The sequence below is a fragment of the Pelophylax lessonae genome, assembly GCF_965119305.1.
Source record: "Pelophylax lessonae genome assembly, chromosome: 8".
NCBI classification, from domain to species: domain Eukaryota; kingdom Metazoa; phylum Chordata; class Amphibia; order Anura; family Ranidae; genus Pelophylax; species Pelophylax lessonae.
In genome coordinates this window covers 95,956,979-95,976,675 of record NC_138775.1, presented here as the reverse complement: position 1 = coordinate 95,976,675, position 19,697 = coordinate 95,956,979, and the positions used below count along the sequence as shown (strand labels likewise).

General features: G+C 45.1%; 1 protein-coding gene across 3 annotated transcripts in view; it reads left to right on the top strand.

Moving 5' to 3' along the window:
- The window catches only part of SUN2 (Sad1 and UNC84 domain containing 2), a 304,040-nt gene that overhangs the window by 77,289 nt on the left and 207,054 nt on the right, over nucleotides 1-19,697 (top strand). For all 3 annotated transcript variants that reach the window (XM_082266172.1, XM_082266170.1, XM_082266171.1), the window contains exon 6: nucleotides 3,097-3,195. In XM_082266172.1, coding sequence (XP_082122298.1) covers nucleotides 3,097-3,195 — 99 coding nt within the window. The remainder of the gene's footprint in view (nucleotides 1-3,096; nucleotides 3,196-19,697) is intronic.

The window sequence follows — 19,697 nt, the reverse complement described above, 5'->3', positions numbered from 1 at the left end:
ACCATCTTCAAATCAAACAATCATATGTCTACAAAAACGTACTTTAAAAGTACAGATAGAAATAGTTACATACCAACCAGCAGTAACCATCATCCGAATTGGTTAGCAGCAATCCCAAAAGGACAATTGTTGAGACTTAGGAGAAATTGTCAATCTGAAAACGATTATTTGCAGCAATCTAATATGTTACTGCAAAGATTTAAAAATAAAGGATATAAAACCACAAATCTTAATCAGATTCAACAAAAAGTCATAAATATGGACAGAAAAGAATTACTTAAACCCAGAAATAAAGTAAAGAAAACCCATCAAATCGCCTTTTGTACAGATTTCAACCAGCAGTACAAGCAATTAGAGAACATTTTTAAAACTCACTGGCCCATTTTAATGAGAGATTCCACTTTTAAGAATATTTTACCAACAAAACCACGATTCATTTACAGAAGACCACCTATCCTTAAAGACAAAATTGCTAAAAACATACCGGACCCTCCGAAAAAAACGGTGACGTTCCTAGATCAAAAAGGATTCTACAGGTGCGGAAATTGTGTCATATGCCGCACATGCAGAAAAAATAACAAATCCAAAAAAGAAACGCACTTTAAATCAAATGTTACTAAACGACAATATAAAATAGAAAAGTTTATAACCTGCAGGACCACTCATGTCACCTACCTATTGGAATGTGAATGTGGACTCCAGTATATAGGACGGACCACCAGGGAACTCAGGATCAGACTTAGAGAACACGTTGCCAACATCAAAAAAGGTTTTAAAAAGCATAGTCTGTCCAACCATTTCAGAAATGTACATAATAAAGATCCGAGTAAATTGAAATTTTGTGCAATAGATACGGTAGAAAAACATTGGAGAGGCACTAACATGAAAAGAGCCATCTCACAAAATGAAACATGGTGGATTCATAAATTAGACAGTATGACACCTAAAGGTTTGAATGTTGACCTGGATATAAATTGTTTTATTAATGATTTTTAATAATTTTAACATATTTAATAATTTTAAGGATTTTTAAAATAAATTATATAGTTCTATAAATTGTTTGCATAAATCTGTATTTATAATATATTTACTTATGATATTTAATTTTTTCCCAGCCTTGTAAATTGAACATTTATGTGTAATTAAGAATGAAACTTTATTCCAACTATATACATGGAATCGCTCATAACCAATCGCAAGATGTATGGGCTAGAATCAACCTTTATTGCCTAAAAATACAGGTCTCACCAGGAGAGGGCAATAAGGAGTAACCTGTATTGTTTTTAAACAAAATCAGTTAATATTTAATAAAGATAACCCTTATTTTAAATTATCTCTATCAGCATTCACATAAGAAAGCATGCACTCCGATGTTTCCAATTAATTGAGAGTAGTAGCAACATATACAATACAAAGTATTGGTTTACGGACTTGAAAGCAAGTAGGAGTGGCAATGCAACATACTTAAACTGAGTGGTACGCCTCTAATGTCAGCTACAGATGAAGCTGTGTGTCACAGCGAAACGCGTCTAGCGATAGGTAGAGCGAGTACCACGTGATCTTCGGCCGGAGGATTGCATGCTGCGGGATCAGCACACCACCGAGCCGCTCTGTTTTTATTCCCTGCATGTAACTGTGTGATGTTTGTGAGTATAAACCCCCGTTGTATATCCAATAAATGTGATGTTTAAACGAACTTCACTATGATTAGTCTTTTTCCTTGAGGACACGGGGAATGAACCTTGATCTTCCAGCAATATTCTTTCCTTCCCTTATTGGAGATGCGGAGTGTAAAGTCTAATCATTCATGCCTGCTGATATCTACTTAGTGGTAAGTAGACATCTGAAGGGGGAAACCCCATGTAAAGCACAGATCAAGCACTCAAGCACTTTATAACTATCGGTGAAGGACACACCACTCCAGAAGGATTTATTAATGGACTTTATTTCAAGCACAAAAAATATATTTATTTAATCCTATTGATTTTAGAAATATATGTTTGTTTAATTTTATGATAATTATGAGTATATGATCATCATTTTTTACACATTGTTATTTATTCATATATTTTTAAGCAGCGCTGCATTCACATATCCACATTTCTAAAGAGCACTTGCACTTTTTTTTTTTTTTTTTTTTTTTTTTTTTTTTTGCAGCTAGCAGCTTTACTAAAAATCACTTAATTTATTCATTTTTAGCACTGAGTGAGCACTCTTTCACTAAAATCCATAAGCGCAGGGTCCCTCAGTTCACATTACTCTCTATGGGGTGGCAGATGTCAGCAGACATATGTCCGCTGACACCCGCCGGGCATACAATCTGATAAAATCTGCAAAAAAATAGACGTATAGCGATATGTACACCATCCGTCGATCGGATGATAATTGGATGGAATCGGACATTGTCTGTTTCCATCCGAAGGCCCCATAGAAGAGAGCGGGCTGTGTCCGTGTCCACTCTGTGGAGCAGACACAAACCTGTCTTCTGCCTGCTTAGCGGGGATCAGCGAAGAGAGTCTGATCAGGCGGATTTTGCTTGGGCGAATCTGATCCATCTGAAAGGGGCCTTAGCCATAATGCCATATATACATAGCATATATACATGAATAAAGACACTAAAAATTCGAAATATATTGATATTCATGTCTTCATGAAAGAAAACCTACTTGCTTGTTCTTAATTTCAGGTTTATAGATATTGTTCTTTTTACTGTAATAGGATGTTTTGTAGTCAGTTAAAGGGGCTAACAACATTTTGCCAGGGAAACTTTAGATTATATCCTATTACAAACAGCACAACACTCACTGTCTATTGTAACTTCTAAACATGGTATACTGTACACCGCAACATAATAGCATATTTATATTCTTCTGCCATGCTTGCTTTGTCTTGTAAATGCAAACTAGGATTCTGCAATAGTCTTTTTATTAGAAATTCAGTAGTAACCAAAAATATAGACTAGAAAATTTACACTGTGGATAGTGGTGGTAAATACCATGATCTGCATACAATTGCTGAAAAAAAAGACATTTTTCTGTTACTCAATATGCTTTATATAAGTGTTTATAATATTTAGTATACTGCTTTTGATTTTAGGCCACCCTCGTTCTCAAGAAGGTTTTACTCGTGTCTCTCGTTGGAAATGGTGGGCCCAGCAAATGAAGGATCTGCCTTGGCTTTTGTTTTCCTACCCAGGTTAGATGTTTACTATACCTACACAGTGAACTCCTATAATTTTATTCCTATTTTAGGGAAGAATGAAAACTTCTTTTCTCTTTCGTTCATTGACGGACACAGCTCTTCGTCTTCTTGACCGTAGGGTTATACTGCCTCCTAAGGGAGTAGGACACTAGGCAGAGAAAAAAGCTTGAACACGCCTATAGGGCAGTCCCTGGGGGTATACTCCCTATTCCTGCTATAGGCATTCCTTTTTTTACTGCCTAGTCAGGAGTAAGGACCTAGTTCCTTGCTAGGATCTCTAGTCCTGGCATTTTTTTCATTTTGCATGGAATGTTTTCCTCTTTTTATTATTTTGTTCCTGTGAGAGCTAAAATCAAGTGCTGGACTGGGCAACACACTGGATGATATAGATCATTAGGGTCCCCCACAGTCTGGCCAGTGCAGACCGTAGCTCTGCGCTAGGTTGGGCGCGATATAGCCCCACTGGACAGGGGCTGGCCTGCGAGTGAGTTAAACGTCATGCGAGGGCGCATACAAACTGGCTTCGGCCTGAGTCGCAGCATTTCCTCCAGGCCGACAGCACCCAGATTACGATGTAGTGGTGTCCTGTCCAGGGCGGTGCCCGCCCTGTTCCTGGTGTGGTAAGTAGCTGTCCCCCCACTACCCCTGGAGGGTTTTGGGGTGGACGTGGCCCCTCCCTGGGATGGTCGGACCCCCACACCCCCCCTCCCTGGGTGAGGTTATGAGCTGGCTGTTGCCACATGCTCTTAAGGGGGTCTGGTTCAAATTGCTGCTGACCAGGTTTTCCTGGGGTGCAAGGGGGGTTGAGCAGGGTTCCCTGCCATCCTGGGGGTTGGTGACTAGGGCAGGAATGTCCTCTGGGCTCCCTGCGGCTGTCGTTGGGCTGAGGGAGCAGATGTTTTAACATCCACGGGTACGTGATGTTGGGGGGCAGCCTCAGTGTGTGTAGTTGAAGCTCCCACTCCTTTTTTGGGCACCGGGCTGAGGATCTGTGCAATTGCGGCTGAAATTGCACAAAAATTATGTTTTTTGGGGTGAGCTTAGTATTGAGCGACCCTACTGGGTCTGTGTCCACGCATCCTGAGTGCTCAGATAGTGCGGATGATTCCTCAGCTCCTCTAGCCTCGCTTAAATAGGCGTTGGTGGATATACTGTTTATGTCAGTGCGTGAAACTTTAAAAATAGAGGTCGTGGCTGATGCTGTGTCACAGGCACTGGTTACTTTTGGCACCCACAGGCCCTCCAAAGTGGCAAGGGCGTTCCTCTTTCTGCTTACCTTGACAACATTGTCACAAACCAGTGGGGTTGTCCAAAACGCAGTGGTTGTTAAGCGTTTTTGCTTGCGGTATCCTTATGAGGATTATCCTTATCCTTATGATGCCTTACAGGTGGACGGTTCCATCTGTAGTGGACTTGCCGGTTTCCAGGTCAAATTGAGCTACCTTCATTCCGGTTGAGGAGTCCCCTGCCTTTACAGGTCCAGCTAATAAGAGGTCGGAGGCTCTGGCCTACCATATGTAGCTGTAGCTGGTTTGGCGATTAGGTCGGTAATTACTATTGCCCTGATGTCGCAAACAATGACTGAGTGGGCTAAGCTTTTACGCCGGGACCTGGAAGAGAAGCAGCTCCCCCCTTGCCTTGGTGGAGCTGGCGGATCAGTTGGTCCAAGGGTTACAGTTTGTCTGTGACGCCTCTTTGGATGCCACTCCCTTGCTTTCTAGATTGTCTGTCTCAGCAGTGGTCCTGCGGCGCATTATCTGGTTGAAATGCTGGTCTGCGGACCAGGCTTCTAAGAAGGACTTGTCTGATCTTCCATTCATGGATGATCGCCTGTTTGAAGCTTCCTTGGATGACATGATCAGGGGCCTCACAGGGGGAAAGAGTACTCTTCTTCCTCAGGCTTCCAAGGGTAAAGAGTCCTGTCGCAGATGGGGACCCTCCTTTTCGGCTCACAAACGACTTTTTCGTCCTTCGGGGTTTCAAGACAAGGGATCTACCCCTTTTCAGGCCTCCGCTGGGGGCTCCAAAAAGTCTTGGTCGGCAAACTACGAGCAGGTGCTGCCAGACCTGGAGACAAAAATTCCTCCTCATGAAGGGGTGCCCTCACCCTTATCTGGGGTGGATGGACTTCTATGCTGCTTTCCAGATCCGTGGACCTCCCTGATCCAGGACAAGTGGGTCCACAAAGTAATTTGCTCCGGCTATAAGATCGAGTTTCGATCATATCCTCTGGAAAGGTTCTTCCTGTCCAACCTGCACTTATCCCCAGATCGCTTAAAAGATCTCTATGGGGCGGTGCAAGATTTGTTACTTCAAGGGTTGATTGTTCTGGTTCTAATGTCAGAATGTTTTCAAGGTTTTTACTCAAACCTGTTTACAGTTCCCAGGAAGGAGGGCAAGGTGCTCCCAATATAAGGTGCTAAACAGCGTTGTGCGGGTACAGAAGTTCCGCATAGAGTCCATGTGCACGGTGGTGGTGTCCCTACATCAGGGGGATTTCCTCGCCTCCATCGACATCAAGGAAGCCTACCTTCACATCCCAATGTGTGCTACCCATCAGAATTTCCTCTGCTTTGCCATGGGCGAGGAGCATTATCAATTAGTGGTGTTACCCTTTGGTCTCGCTTCAGCTCCTCTGGTCTTCACAAAAGTGTTGGCCCCGCTTCTAGTATTGCTGCATCAGCGGGGGATTGCGGTACTAGGGTTCCTGGATAATCTGCTTTTACGAGCAGAGTCTTTGTCCGCCTTGTTGGACAACTTGGAGATAACTCTGCAAATGCTGAGGGAGTTCGGTTGGATTCTGAATCTTCAGAAGTCTGCCCTGGTTCCGTCCACACACCTAGTCTATCTGGGTCTGACTTTGGACTCGTCCTTAGCCAGGGTGTTTCTTCCTCGGGAGAAACTTAAAAAGTTGCAGGAGGCAATTCGGCTTTTGCTGACCAGCAGACGGTCGTCTCTTCTGACTTGCATGCACCTGTCCGGGTGGAGAGGCGTCCTCGGCACAGATTGTGCTCATGGGGTCAGGTCTCAGGAAGAGTTCAGACTACCGATAAATGTACAGGAGCTATGAGTGCTCAGACTTAGTCTGGATTATTGGACAAGTCGTCTCCAAGGGTGTCCAGTGCGGATTCAATCAGACAATGCCACGGATGTGGCCTATGTCAATCACTAAGGGGGCACAAGAAATGTCCTGGCAAGTCGGGAAGTAGCCAGCATTTTAAGGTGGGCAGAAAGATTAGTTCCAGCCCTCTCTGCTGTGCACATTCCAGGGGAGGAAAATTGGCAAGCAGACTATCTCAGTCAACAGGGGTTAAACCAGGGAGAATGGTCTCTTCATCCAGAGTGTTTCATCAGTTGTGTCTCAGTGTTTGCTCCTCTCCAGCTTCTGCCGAGATTACTATCCTTGGTACGCTGATCTGGTACGGCTGGTCACAGTTGCTCCTTGGAAACTCCCTCTGAGCGAAGATCTACTGTCCCAAGGGCCAATCTTTCATCCTGCTTTACAGTCGCTGGCTTTGATGGCTTGGCTGTTGAAAGCCAGGTGCTGAAGGGCAGAGGGTTGTGTGACTCAGTGATTCTTACACTGTTAAAAGCTAGAAAATCTACCTCTAGGAAGATTTATCATTGTATGTGGAAGACGTACATTGCATGGTGTGAATCCCTCCGGGTTCACCCTCAGTCCTTTTCGTTGGCTTTCCTTCAACAAGGGGTTGAGCAGCGCCTGGCCTTGAGTACCATCAAGGGCCAGGTCTCGGCCTTGGCGGTTTTCTTTCAACGCCCGTTGGCCACACACTCTATGGTGTGTACTTTTCTCCAGGGCGTGGGACACTTGGCTCCTCCAGTGCGGTCTCCATTGCCACCAGGGGACCTCAATTTGGTGTTGTCAGTTCTACATAAGTCTCCCTTTGAAAATATTTGGGAGAATCCCCTTCTTATGTTGTCTCAGAAGGTGGCCTTTTTGTTGGCCATTACTTCAGCACACAGGGTGTCTGAACTGGTGGCCTTGTCTCGTTGTTCACCTTACCTGGTGGTTCAGAGGGATAAGGTGGTTCTGCGTCCATGTCTGTCGTTCCTTCCGAAGGTTGTCTCTGACTTTCATCTGAATGAATACATTGTGTTGCCCTCCCTGTGTCCCAAGCCTAAGCATCTAAGGAAGTTGCCTTGCACTCCCTGGATGTGGTTCGGGCAATAGGGGTGTGTCTGGCAGCTACGGAGTCTTTTAGGAAATCAGACTCATTATTTGTCCCCACGGATGGACCTCGCAAGGGGCTGGCTGCTTCTGCTGTGACCATTTCCAGATGGCTCAGACAGACTGTGGTTCAGGCTTATTCTATTAAGGTCAGGTTCCTCCTGTCCTTGTCAAGGCGCACTCTACTCGGGCGCTTAGTGCCTCCTGGACCTTGCGTCATTAGGAGTCAGTAATGCAGGTTTGCAGGCGGCTACCTGGTCGTCTGTACACACATTCACAAAGTTTTAAAAAGTGGATGTGTTGGCATCTGCGGATGCTTCTTTTGGCCGCAAAGTTTTGCAGGCTGCTGTTTAGAGGACTTGTCCTTTTTGAGGGTGTTTTTTTTCAGGTGAGCTCCAGTTGTTGACAGTTAAACTCCAAGTTACCTGGTTGGCTGTGTTTAGTCGTGGGGATGTTTTTTTTTCTGTTGTTTCCACCCCTCATGTTTGACACTGCTTTGGGATGTCCCTACTGTGCCCGTCAATGAACGAAAAAGAAAATGTGATTTTTGTCTTACTGTAAAATCCATTTCTCTGATGTTCATTGACGGACACAGCCCCTCTATCAAGTTGGGTTTTTTCCTTCTGACACTGCTTGTTACAAAACTGAATACCTATAGCAGGAAGTGGGAGTATACCCCCAGGGTGTTTTCAAGCTTTTTTTCTCTGCCTAGTGTCCTACTCCTGTAGGGGGCAGTATAATGGTCAAGAAGATGAAGAGCTGTGTTCATCAATGAACATCAGAGAAATGGATTTTACGACAAAAATCTAATTTTTACTCCACAGTGCTATCCACTACACGAGACCAGTCCCATTCAACCTTTCCAAGGCCAAGACTTTAATCAGACAAAACATTTGGTTCTCATTTCGAAATACAACTTTGATTTAGGCTCAATAGACCATTAATGAGGACCAATATTTAAAAAAATCAGAGCTATAGAAAAAAAATTTGGAATTTTAGAATTCCCTGGGCACTGCATTGGGAGGGGCACCACCGCTAACAGGGGTAGTGACAGCAGTATCTCTTCTTTTCGGCCTGTCATTGCATCTGTCTAGAGAAAGATAAGCAGAGAAGAACAGTGAGAGAGGGATGATTCTTCTACAGAATTCCTGATGGATCAAGCAGCCAGGTGTTGAGCACCAGTGCCCCCCTCCCCTACCGACTGGTAGTGCCTCCAATCTGCCCCCACGAGGCACCAGGACCCCCCATCTCCCCCACTAAGCACCAGGACCCCATCCCCCCCCCACACTAAGGACCAGGACCCCCCTATCTTCCCCGCTAACAGGGGTAGTGACAGCAGTATCTCTTCTTCTCGGCCTGTCATTGCATCTGTCTAGAGAAAGATAAGCAGAGAAGAACAGTGAGAGAGGGATGATTCTTCTACAGAATTCCTGATGGATCAAGCAGCCAGGTGTTGAGCACCAGTGCCCCCCTCCCCTACCGACTGGTAGTGCCTCCAATCTGCCCCCACGAGGCACCAGGACCCCCCATCTCCCCCACTAAGCACCAGGACCCCATCCCCCCCCCCACACTAAGGACCAGGACCCCCCTATCTTCCCCACTAAGCAACAGGACCCCGCCTATCTCCCCCACTAAGCACCAGGACCCCCCATCTCTCCGACTGAGCACCAGAACTCCCCATCTCCCCCGACTGAGCACCAGTGCCCCCTTTTGTCCCCCAACTGAGCACCAGTGCCCCCCCACTGAGCACCAGTACCCCCCTTGGTTCTGATCATTCACTGTGTTAATTCATAACTGAAGCATAGTAAACTGTGTTTCTCTAGCGCTCATTGACAGACGTAGTCCTCGGTGATACACCACCTTCGGGTTATGTTGCCTCCACAGGAGCAGGACTAGACAGGAAATTAAAAAGCTCTGGCCACACCCTAGGGGCAGTCCCAGAGGGTATATCCTCTCTCTCTCTGCCTCAGCAAATCAGTTATTTTCTGTCTAGTTAGGAGTAAGGACCTAGATACCTTGCTGGGATCTTAGGTCCTGGCAAGATTTTTTTCTTAAAGGATTTTTTAGACAGCTTTTTTTCTCCAGTGTTCCTGTGAGATCTTCAAGCAAGAAAGCTGAACTGGGCGACGGGCTGGATGTTGAGATCCGGTGGTCACCCCAGTTCAGCCTACGAGCGCGTGCAGGCCATAGCTCCGCGCTGGGTCGGCCGCGACAAAGTCCCATTAAAGGACTGACCCCGCGAGTTAAACGTCTCGCTGAAACGCCAAAGACCATGAGTCACGGCGTCCATATCGGTCGACAGCCCTCCCGCCCCGGTGGAGAGGGGTACTGTCAGGAGTTGGTGCCCGCCTGGTTCCGGTATGGTGAGTAGTATGTTCCCCCTTTTCCCCTGACGGGTCTTGTGGTGAACGCGGGCCCCTCTCTGTATGGTAAGATAGAGTCCCCCTCTATCCTATAACATGACACAGATCCCCCTACTTTGAGTGTGATTTTATGTGCAAAAAGCCAGGAGGCTTGGTTTGGGAGCTAACAATCTAATTGTATACATGTTAAAAAGATTATAATCTGTGGCATTCTGGGAATCTTACGGTGATAAGAATAAGCTACCTACCAGTCAGAAGCCACGGACATGTAGACTGCCTTCCTAATCAGATCTCCAGCTATTAGCAGGCCTCCCGAATGGCCATGCGGTCCGCCAGGGCCGGTACCGCCAACCACGCCAAATCCCCATGCAGAGAGAGTGCTGTGTGCCCTGCAGCACACCGCTATTCAGTACAGGCCGCCGCCATTTTTTTTGCTGGATCGCACGAGCCGCCATTTTGGCGTAGCCTCGTGTCTCCAGCATGGGGGCGGCCATGTTTGAGGTGATCCAAACACCTCGTGGAGCTAGGGGAGGCGCCGGAAGGCGTGCAGAGGGGCGGAGCCGCCTCCTTTCTTCCTGGGCAGCCAGCCAAAAGACTTCCTGTTTGTCAAGACAGCGCTGTAACCTGTTGCAGTTAAACTCTGAGCATCAAGTGGTGAGCCTGGGGGTCTATCTCTCTCTCTCTCTCTCTCGATCGATAGGGATCCCTAGCAGGTAACACTAAGGGGTTTTTTGTGGCGCTGGGGGTCTGAAAAAAAAAAAAAAAAAAAGTTTTTTATTTTTGAATTATATTATCCAGGAAGTGACTGGAATTATCATGGACCCTGCCACACATATTCCCCCACCTGTTTCCCTCGAGGGGGTCACGGGACCCGCCGGTGCACAGAGTGTAGAGTCATTTACAGCAATTTTGGAGTCTATGGTGGCTCGGGTGGAGGCGGCCTGTCAGGGACGGGGGTCAAGGAAGTGACCCCCGCCTACCCCTATACTATCTGACACCTCTGACTCTGATTCAGAGATGGTCACTGCAGTTGCAGGTTCCTCTGCAAAGGCTGTTATCCCAGGTAAAGCCCCCTCAGACAGTGAGGAGGACGCTTCTTCTCCTGCTATAATTCAGGAAGAAGCATTGGTGGACGCACTAGTTGTGGCAGTGCAGGAAACCTTAAAACTTGAGGCTTTACCGGCAGAGGCAACTGAAACAGAGATTCCTTTTGGTACTAATAAGCCCATCAAAACGGTGAAGGTTTTTCCTGTACCCAAATGTTTCGGTAATCAGATTAAAGGAGAATGGGAGCATTCTAAGCGTACCTTTACTATTTCCAAGCGTATTGCTAGACGCTATCCGTTTGAGGAATCCATCATTAAGAAATGGACGGTACCACCAGTGGTGGATCCACCTATTTCCAGGCTGAATAAAGCCACGGTTATCCCAGTGGAGGACACTTCGTCCTTTAAGGATCCGGTGGATCGAAAGATGGAAGCAGAGTCCCACACCATCTTCTCTCTGATAGGGTCAGCATTTAGACCAGTAATTGTTATTGGTCTAGTTTCCCAGACACTTACGGAATGGGCGAAAATGGTACGCCAAGACCTTAGGGGAAAAGATATTCCCCAGGAGACATCTGATTTGATGGAACAGATTATACAAGGGCTACAGTTTATCTGTGACGCAGCCTTGGACACTACTCCTTTATTAGGGCATGCATCTATGTCAGCGGTGATCCTCAGACGTGTGCTGTGGTTAAAATGCTGGTCAGCTGACCTAGGTTCCAAAAAGACCTTGACAAATCTCCCTTTTCAGGGGAATCGTCTATTTGGGGCCAACCTAGATGAAATCATCAAGGATGCCACTGGGGGCAAGAGCACTTTTTTGCCACAGGCTGCTAAAGCTAAAGGACCTCGCAACAAGCGAGGACCTTTCTTTACCGCCCATAAAGGGCGCCCGGCTGGTACTAGCGGGAAAGGCAAGACTCCTCCAGGAGGGTTCAAGAAGGGCTGGTCGGACAAGCAGAGGACCAACCCAGCCAAACCCGAAGCAAAGGAGTACACAGCCTGAAGGTGCGCCCCCACCCGGTTTCAGGGTGGGGGGACGTTTTCACTGGTATTCAGGACATTAGATCGAGCTTCAACCACTACTACCGGTGCGATTCTTCCCTTCCAACTTTTAAGTACTACAGGAAGCGGTAGTTACCGTTCCCTGAATAGATCTTTTCCTTTACCTTTTCCTAAGATTAGTCCCTATACCTCACAGGAATCGGATCTGGTTGACCAGATAGGCCAAGTAGCCTCTAGTCGGGTGACTTCGGTCCCTGAGGTTCAACCAGAAAAGATCACCCTTCCTGATAACAATCAGGTATCTGATAAATGTGTGGGAACAGAAAACGACCAGACTTTCTCGGATGGTCGGGGCCAGATACCTCTAGGGACGCCTGGTTCAGATTCTATCAGCGCCAGTGGTCCTAGAAATTCTAGGCTGGCCTCCTCAAGCCGGCCTGGCCGACTTGGACATGCTAGTCGCAGACGTTCCGTGGGAACTTCGTCTCAGGGAGTGTCTGTGGTCTCAAGGACCAATTTACCATCATGCTTTACAGTCGCTGGGTTTAATGGCCTGGCCATTGAGACCCAAGTACTGAAGGACAGAGGTTTGTCTACTTCAGTCATTCCTACCCTTATTAAAGCAAGGAAAGCGACTTCCAGCAAGGTCTATTATCACACATGGAAGACTAATATTGCGTGGTGCGAATCTTTAGGATTTCCTCCACGTACCTATTCGGTGACTCGAATATTGGCCTTTTTGCAACAAGGGGTTGAGCAGAAGCTAGCCTTGAGCACCATCAAGGGTCAAGTTTCAGCATTAGCAATCTTCTTTCAGAAACCAAGTCCTTGGTGCGGAATTTCATCCAGGGGGTGCGGCACCTGGCTCCTCCAGTCCGCGCGCCCTTACCGCCCTGGGATCTTAATTTGGTTTTGTCGGTTCTACAGAAACCTCCCTTTGAAAACATCAGGGAGATTCCCTTGCTTACTTTATCCCAGAAGGTGGCCTTCTTGGTGGCTATTACTTCTGCTCGCAGGGTGTCAGAACTGGCTGCATTATCATGCCAGTCCCCATACCTAGTGATTCATAGGGATAAGGTAGTACTTCATCCTAAGCCATCTTTTCTTCCTAAGGTGGTTTCAGATTTTCATCTGAATGAAGATATTGTACTACCTTCCTTGTGTCCTCAGCCCAAGCATCATCGGGAACATGCGTTGCATTCCTTAGATGTGGTTCGGGCAATCAGGGTATACCTGAAAGCTACGGAATCATTCCGTAAGACGGATTCACTTTTTGTGATCACTGATGGCCCCAGAAAGGGTTTGCCTGCATCTGCCGCGACCATTGCCAAATGGATTAGACAAACGGTGGTACAGGCTTATTCTATTAAGGGTCAGAGTCCTCCGTTCCCTGTTAGGGCGCACTCCACTCGAGCGCTCAGTACTTCCTGGGCCTTTCGCCATCAGGCGTCAGTGGTCCAGGTATGTAAGGCGGCCACCTGGTCGTCGGTACATACCTTTACAAAATTCTATAAAATTGATGTGACGGCATCGGCGGATGCCTCATTTGGCCGCAAGGTTTTGCAGGCCGCAATTTGAGGAGACCGGTGGTCTACCTCGAGGGTTTTTTTCTGTTTGAAAAAAAAAAAAAAAAAAAATTTTCTCTTTTTTGTTGAGTCTCATCATTAAGGATGAGCATTGTAAACTTCTAGTTGGCACCGGTTGGGCCTTCTAGATTGGGATTTGATTTCCATTTTCCCACCCCTCATTTGTGATACTGCTCTGGGACGTCCCGAAGGTGGTGTATCACCGAGGACTACGTCTGTCAATGAGCGCTAGAGAAAAATGGATTTTTGTAAAATCTTACCGTAAAATCCTTTTCTCTTAGCTCATTGACAGACGTAGTCCCCGCCCCTCTGTTTTTGAGTTGGGTTGGGTTAAAATCTCTAAAGACTGCTTTTTCACATAACTGATTTGCTGAGGCAGAGAGAGAGAGGATATACCCTCTGGGACTGCCCCTAGGGTGTGGCCAGAGCTTTTTAATTTCCTGTCTAGTCCTGCTCCTGTGGAGGCAACATAACCCGAAGGTGGTGTATCACCGAGGACTACGTCTGTCAATGAGCTAAGAGAAAAGGATTTTACGGTAAGATTTTACAAAAATCCATTTATTATGCTTCAGTTTATTAATGAACAGGAAGCCACTCCACATAGAGCACTTCCCATTAGTTCACGGTCAATTGAAGCTGAGGCTGCAGAGAAAGGCACCGGGGGAATTTGTCCTCAGTCCCTTTCTCTGTCTCAAAAGTGAGACATCAGGGGTCGGTTTAGTCCTCTAGATATCTAACCAAAGCCACTCAACAGGAATAGTAAAAAACTGTAAAAATAAATAATAAAAATGTAAAAAATACAAAAATAATAAAAATAAAAAACTATTGACTCCGTCCACTGCCCTACTGACACCAATCTGTGCCCTACTGACACTGTCCTCTTGGGAAGTGGGGTTGGGATGCCGAACTAAAGCCTCGTACACACGCGTCGAAAATCGACAGGGAATTTTCGTCCGACGACCGATCTGCCGATTTTCGGCTTGTTAGTATGATGCTTCCGACAACCGACTCCGACTTTTCGGCCGGAAAAAATCTGGTGTGCAGGCTATAAAATTTTTGTCTGCCATCAAAACACGGCCGATTTTCGTGCAGTCAGTACAGATTTCGACAGGGAAAAATCTAATGAGCAAGTCTGGACATGCTCAGTGAAGAAAGAACACAAAGAAAGCAAACCAACACATGACATCACTTCTGAAGTAGAATATTGTTGGGCGAGAAAATTCGTGTGCAGTCTAGGCACATTCCAACCAATAAAACACCACTCTGGACAAAAGACGGACGATCGGTCGGCCGATAATCGTTGCGTGTGTACTAGGCTTAAGGCTTCCCCCCCAGGTGAAAGAATGTCTAGCTTTGCCACTGTAGATCATTATTAGTTTAAAGGCATATGCTGTTCTGTATTGTGTTCCATGCATGCCCTTTACTATTTAGTAGCAAATCGTGGTGGGAAAGATAAACAATTCACAAAGTTTCCCCAACTTTGGATCGAGACCCATCGGTTACATGCCATGGCTTTGAGCTGCCTCTGTATTGTAATTGGCTTATTCTAATTGGCTTATTTTGCAGTGGCATCTGGCATGATTTTTTGCTTAGGTTAAACAGAAACCTGTCAGGGTGCCAGTAATGGAAAAATGTTTGCCTCATGATAAGTGTACTATTGATATCAGATAGTTAACCACTTTAGCCCTGGAGGATTTGGCTGCTCAATGACCAGGCCCTATTTTGCGATTCGGCACTGCGTGACTTTAACGGACAATTGCGCGGTCGTGTGATGCTGTACCCAAACGAACTTGACGTCCTTTTTTTTCCCCACAAACAGAGCTTTCTTTTGGTGGTATTTGATCACCTGTGCGATTTTTTTTATTTTTTTTTTTTGCGCTATAAACAAAAAAAGCGACAATTTTGAAAAAATAACAATATTTTTCAAAATTTTTTATATGAAATTCTCAAAAAAAAAAAAATGCAAAAATCTCTCTGCTGCGGAAAATCACGAGTGGCCGGCGGTAACACGCGCTGGCTCCCCAGCTAACAAGTAGGGGCTGGAGCACGCCCGTGGCGCGCGCTCGCCCCCTACAGTCTCCTGAGCGAGCGACGTAGGGCTATGTCACTTTGCCCAGCAGCGGGTGAGTGCCACAGTAAAAGTACGGTGGGCGAGGCTGAAGCGGTTAAAGAAAGCAAGCACCTGGAGCTCTTGCAACAGGATCATTGAGCAAACAGAGGAGAGCATATTAATGTGAGCAGGGTCATAAGGGGTTTTTACGACTATAAATCTGGTCGTAAACCTCTGGTGTTCAAGGCTAAATGGTATTTTAGCTAGCCGACAGGCACCCAGACGCAGTCACATGTATCCTGTAGGTTTTTGTGTTAAGTGAAGCAAAAAACAATCACTTTTTTAAATTTTTGGTTAAAGGTTCAGGCCTCGTGCACACACAATTTAAAAATTGCTGCTTTTACAGGTGTTTGACATTTTTTTCTCAGTGTCTTAACGCACTCTGTTAGCGAACATGTTTACATTGGCATTTAAAGGCGTATTAGAAAAGGAGTATTTGGAGGCTGAAAAAAACACATCACCTGCGTGTTAGAGAGAAGCTTTTTGGCAGAACAAAACACCTGTAAGCTCACCTAAATGCTAGGCACGTTTTTGTGCTTGATCATTAATTGCAATGGGCAGAGTAAATTAATATTCTGGCCAATGGAATCCATGGACAGTCAAACAATCCAGGGGAGGAAAAAAATGTCTTGTGTGCATGAGGTCTAAAAATGTAACAAGAACACTGAAATCTTAAATGAAAGTATTGTGGGAGGTAAGTATAATGGAAAATTTACATTTACCACTGACCTGACCTTTTCAAGGAAGAGAGCTTTCAAAACAAAGCAGTAGTCAGAAGCAGTTGCCTTCATAGAATGCTATAGGGACAACTAATGTAATTTATTTATAATATAGTGCTGGGACCTGAGGCATGGGTTATTAGTACTGCAGCAATTAGAGCTGTGTTTTCAAAGCTCTGTTCTGGCAAACAGTACAGCAAAGGTAAGTGCAAAATATTCCATTACATATATCTTCTGCACGACTTTAATTTGTGACTTCCAGATTTTCCTTCAAACTAAAATTCAACTTACTACCACTACAATGGCATGCATCTATTTTCGCTAACACTGAAAGTCCCATCACAATTAGCTGTACTTACCTTTAGTTATCTTTTAAAATTTCTGAAGTTGTAGTGTAGCAGTGTGCTCCTTTACATGCCATATGCAGATAGAAGTATGGGCTGCTTTACTTTCCTTATTACAATCCTCTGGGCTCCCACAAGCCCAATAATTCATGGGCATGCCCAAGGGGGTATAACTTGCTCTTTCCCCTGCTCCTTGGTGCTCAGAAAGACTGCGTCTCACGAGACAGCAGTGCCTGAGCATGTGAGCTGTTGCCAGGTGACTTAGCCTCCTACTTTAATCCTTGCAAACTGGCTGCCTGGTTTTAGTACAAGAGCACACAGCTAGCTTTCAAACTCCAGTGGCTACATAGGGCACTGTGCCAGCTATGCCCAGAGTGCCAAGCCTAAAGTGGGGTGCTCTTGTGCATGCAGAAATGCAAGGCTGTCCTCTATGTTGTTCGTTTTATTGTGTTTATATACATATCTTTTTGCCACTCTTACTCTGTTGGCATTGTCAGTTTTCACTCTGCATCTATTAAGCAAAGTTGATGTTAAAGCCAACCTCTGTCTGTCTGATCATTCGGCTGAACATGAATCCCATTACATTGCATTTAGTATCTACAAACAGGATCGACCATGATGGACAATGGTGATTGGAGAGTTGATACTCCACAAGGAACCAGGCAGCCTATCACCCCTGCAAAGATAAATCCTTATTCCTGGCAGGATTCCTGTTGCAACAGGTACCCAAGTACACAGGGCAAGGGCAGAACTTGAATGATTGGATCAAGAGGTTAATATGAGATCCTGCCTTCTCAGTAGGCAGAACTGACCTGGGAAAGGGGCCAAGTAGCACAGCTTGGCTGGGGTGATACAGATGGAGGAAGAACCAATTCATATATGGACTGAAGTCTGACAAATTCAGAGAAACCTTAAAAAAGAAAGATACAAGTAGCCCCAAATTGAAGTTCCACAAACTGTTAGAAGTAGCTATGGCATGTTATAGCAGACACACATGCCCTGACACACCCATGGGCATCATAGCAGGAAGCCAGTAGACCTACAGTATCTGCAACCTAACAGGCAGCCCCCTGGGAGGTGGCCATCCAGAAATTTGACAGCAAGGATGGTTTATCTTCAGACAGAGTTATCTGCTTTAAAGTGCAGATAGAAATACTTGCGGGGGAATAGCGAGGAGTGGATTTCCCCTTGTTGAGAGGGGGAACGTCACCCCAGACGTGGACAGGGTGAGCAAGGTCACCATATCCGTCTTGGGGGTGTCTTGTTTGACTATGTTCAAAGAAACTGCCTCAACTGGAGGAAGACCCAAGGTTAGGCCTAAGTAAACCTTATCCGTGCAGTGGAAGAAACTTAGAAAGAGGATACAGTGATTGCCCCTTTAATAGAGGCACTAGGGTTATGTAGGTGGCTCAGTCCTATAGAAGGGTTAAAGCTACTGGTAGAAACCCCAAAAAATATTGAGATAGTCCTGCCACATCCTGAGGGATGGGATTACTTGACTACAGACTATAAAGTTTTCACCACGACTCACTACCGAACTGGCAGGTTGTAATGTCTAGGTTCCAATCCCTGACTCAAGTTGTGTGTGGGTCTGTTCTAGTGAACTGTGGGTTGAAGGGGGCTAAGGCCCAGATTCCCCTTCTAATTGGCACGCTCTGACTTCCTAGATCCAGGAACAGAAACAACAACAGTATGAAGTAAAAATCTATAAAATATAGTAAATGTCTTCAATAAATGCCTGATACATATAAAGTTCAAATGGGTGTATCCCTAATACTCCTCATTAATATAAGTATCTGATATAAATAATATATAAAACGTGAACAATGATCCAGTGAATATTTCAAAAAATCAATATTATATAAATATACTTTTAGTGAATCCAATAAATTTTCATAAAGGTGAGTATTGTAAATGCTAAAATGGTCCAGTGAATATTATAAAAAATTAATATAATCTAAATAATCCAGTGAATATTATAAAATATTAATGATATAAATCTACTTTCAGTGAATCCAATAAATATTCATATAAGTGCGTAATGCAAACGTTAAAATAAAGTGCATCAATTTGTAAACCAAAATGATAATCAGATCTATCTATAATCCTACACAGCTGGTAGGTCCCTACCAGCAGCATATGACAGGAGCCGCCCGGGAGTGTGCGGTCACTGGAGTCAGTCAGTCTTCACCATCAGAACAAAGATTGGAGCACATGAATAACACAAAACCAAAACTTAGCAAAGAGCAGAAGAAGCAGCATAGAAAGCAAGCAAAGGCCAAGAATATTCTTCTGAAAAATGAAGGCATAGAGACTGTCTCTCATCCTTCCAAGAGGTCTTGATGGAGAGATTTACCTGATTCCTGTTAAAACTTCATTCATAACGTGTTGTGAGCCACGGATCTTTGGAAGGGTTATCCCTGATTTAGGAGCCCCTATTGATGAGCCTGATTTAACTGTCCCTGAGGGGAGCGGCCATTCACAAGGGGGTGCACAGTGATTTAAGGATCCGTGACACTCTGGTCACTCACTACTCTGGTGAGCACCTGCCACCTTGTGGTGGTTTTAAGCACTGCAAGATATCGTTGTCTGTACTGATTCACAAGGACTATTATATATTTTTCATTTTCTTCTTTTTTTGGACATTCATCTTCTAGCACGTTTTTTATTTATTCACTTTGCACTTTATTATAGGATCAATCTGTGTAGGATTATATATAGATCTGATTATCATTTTGGTTTACAAATTGATGCACTTTATTTTAACATTTGCATTACGCACTTATATGAATATTTATTGGATTCACTTATATACTAAGTATATTTCTCTATCGCTCATTGACAGACGTAGTCTTCTTGATTCTCAAGAGCTGGGTTATGTTGTCTCCGCAGGAGTAGGACTAGGCAGAAAGACAAAACGTTCTGGCTCCACCTTAGGGGCAGTCCCTGAGGGTATATCCTCCCTCTCTCTGCTACAGGGAATCAGTTTTTTTCTGTCTAGTCAGGAGTAAGGACCTAAGTTCCTTGCTTGGATCTTTTGGTCCTGGCAAGATTTTTTTCTTTAGAAAAAGACATTTTTTAGGTAGTTTTTCTCCAGTGTTTTTTTCCTGTGAGATCTTCAAGCAAAAACG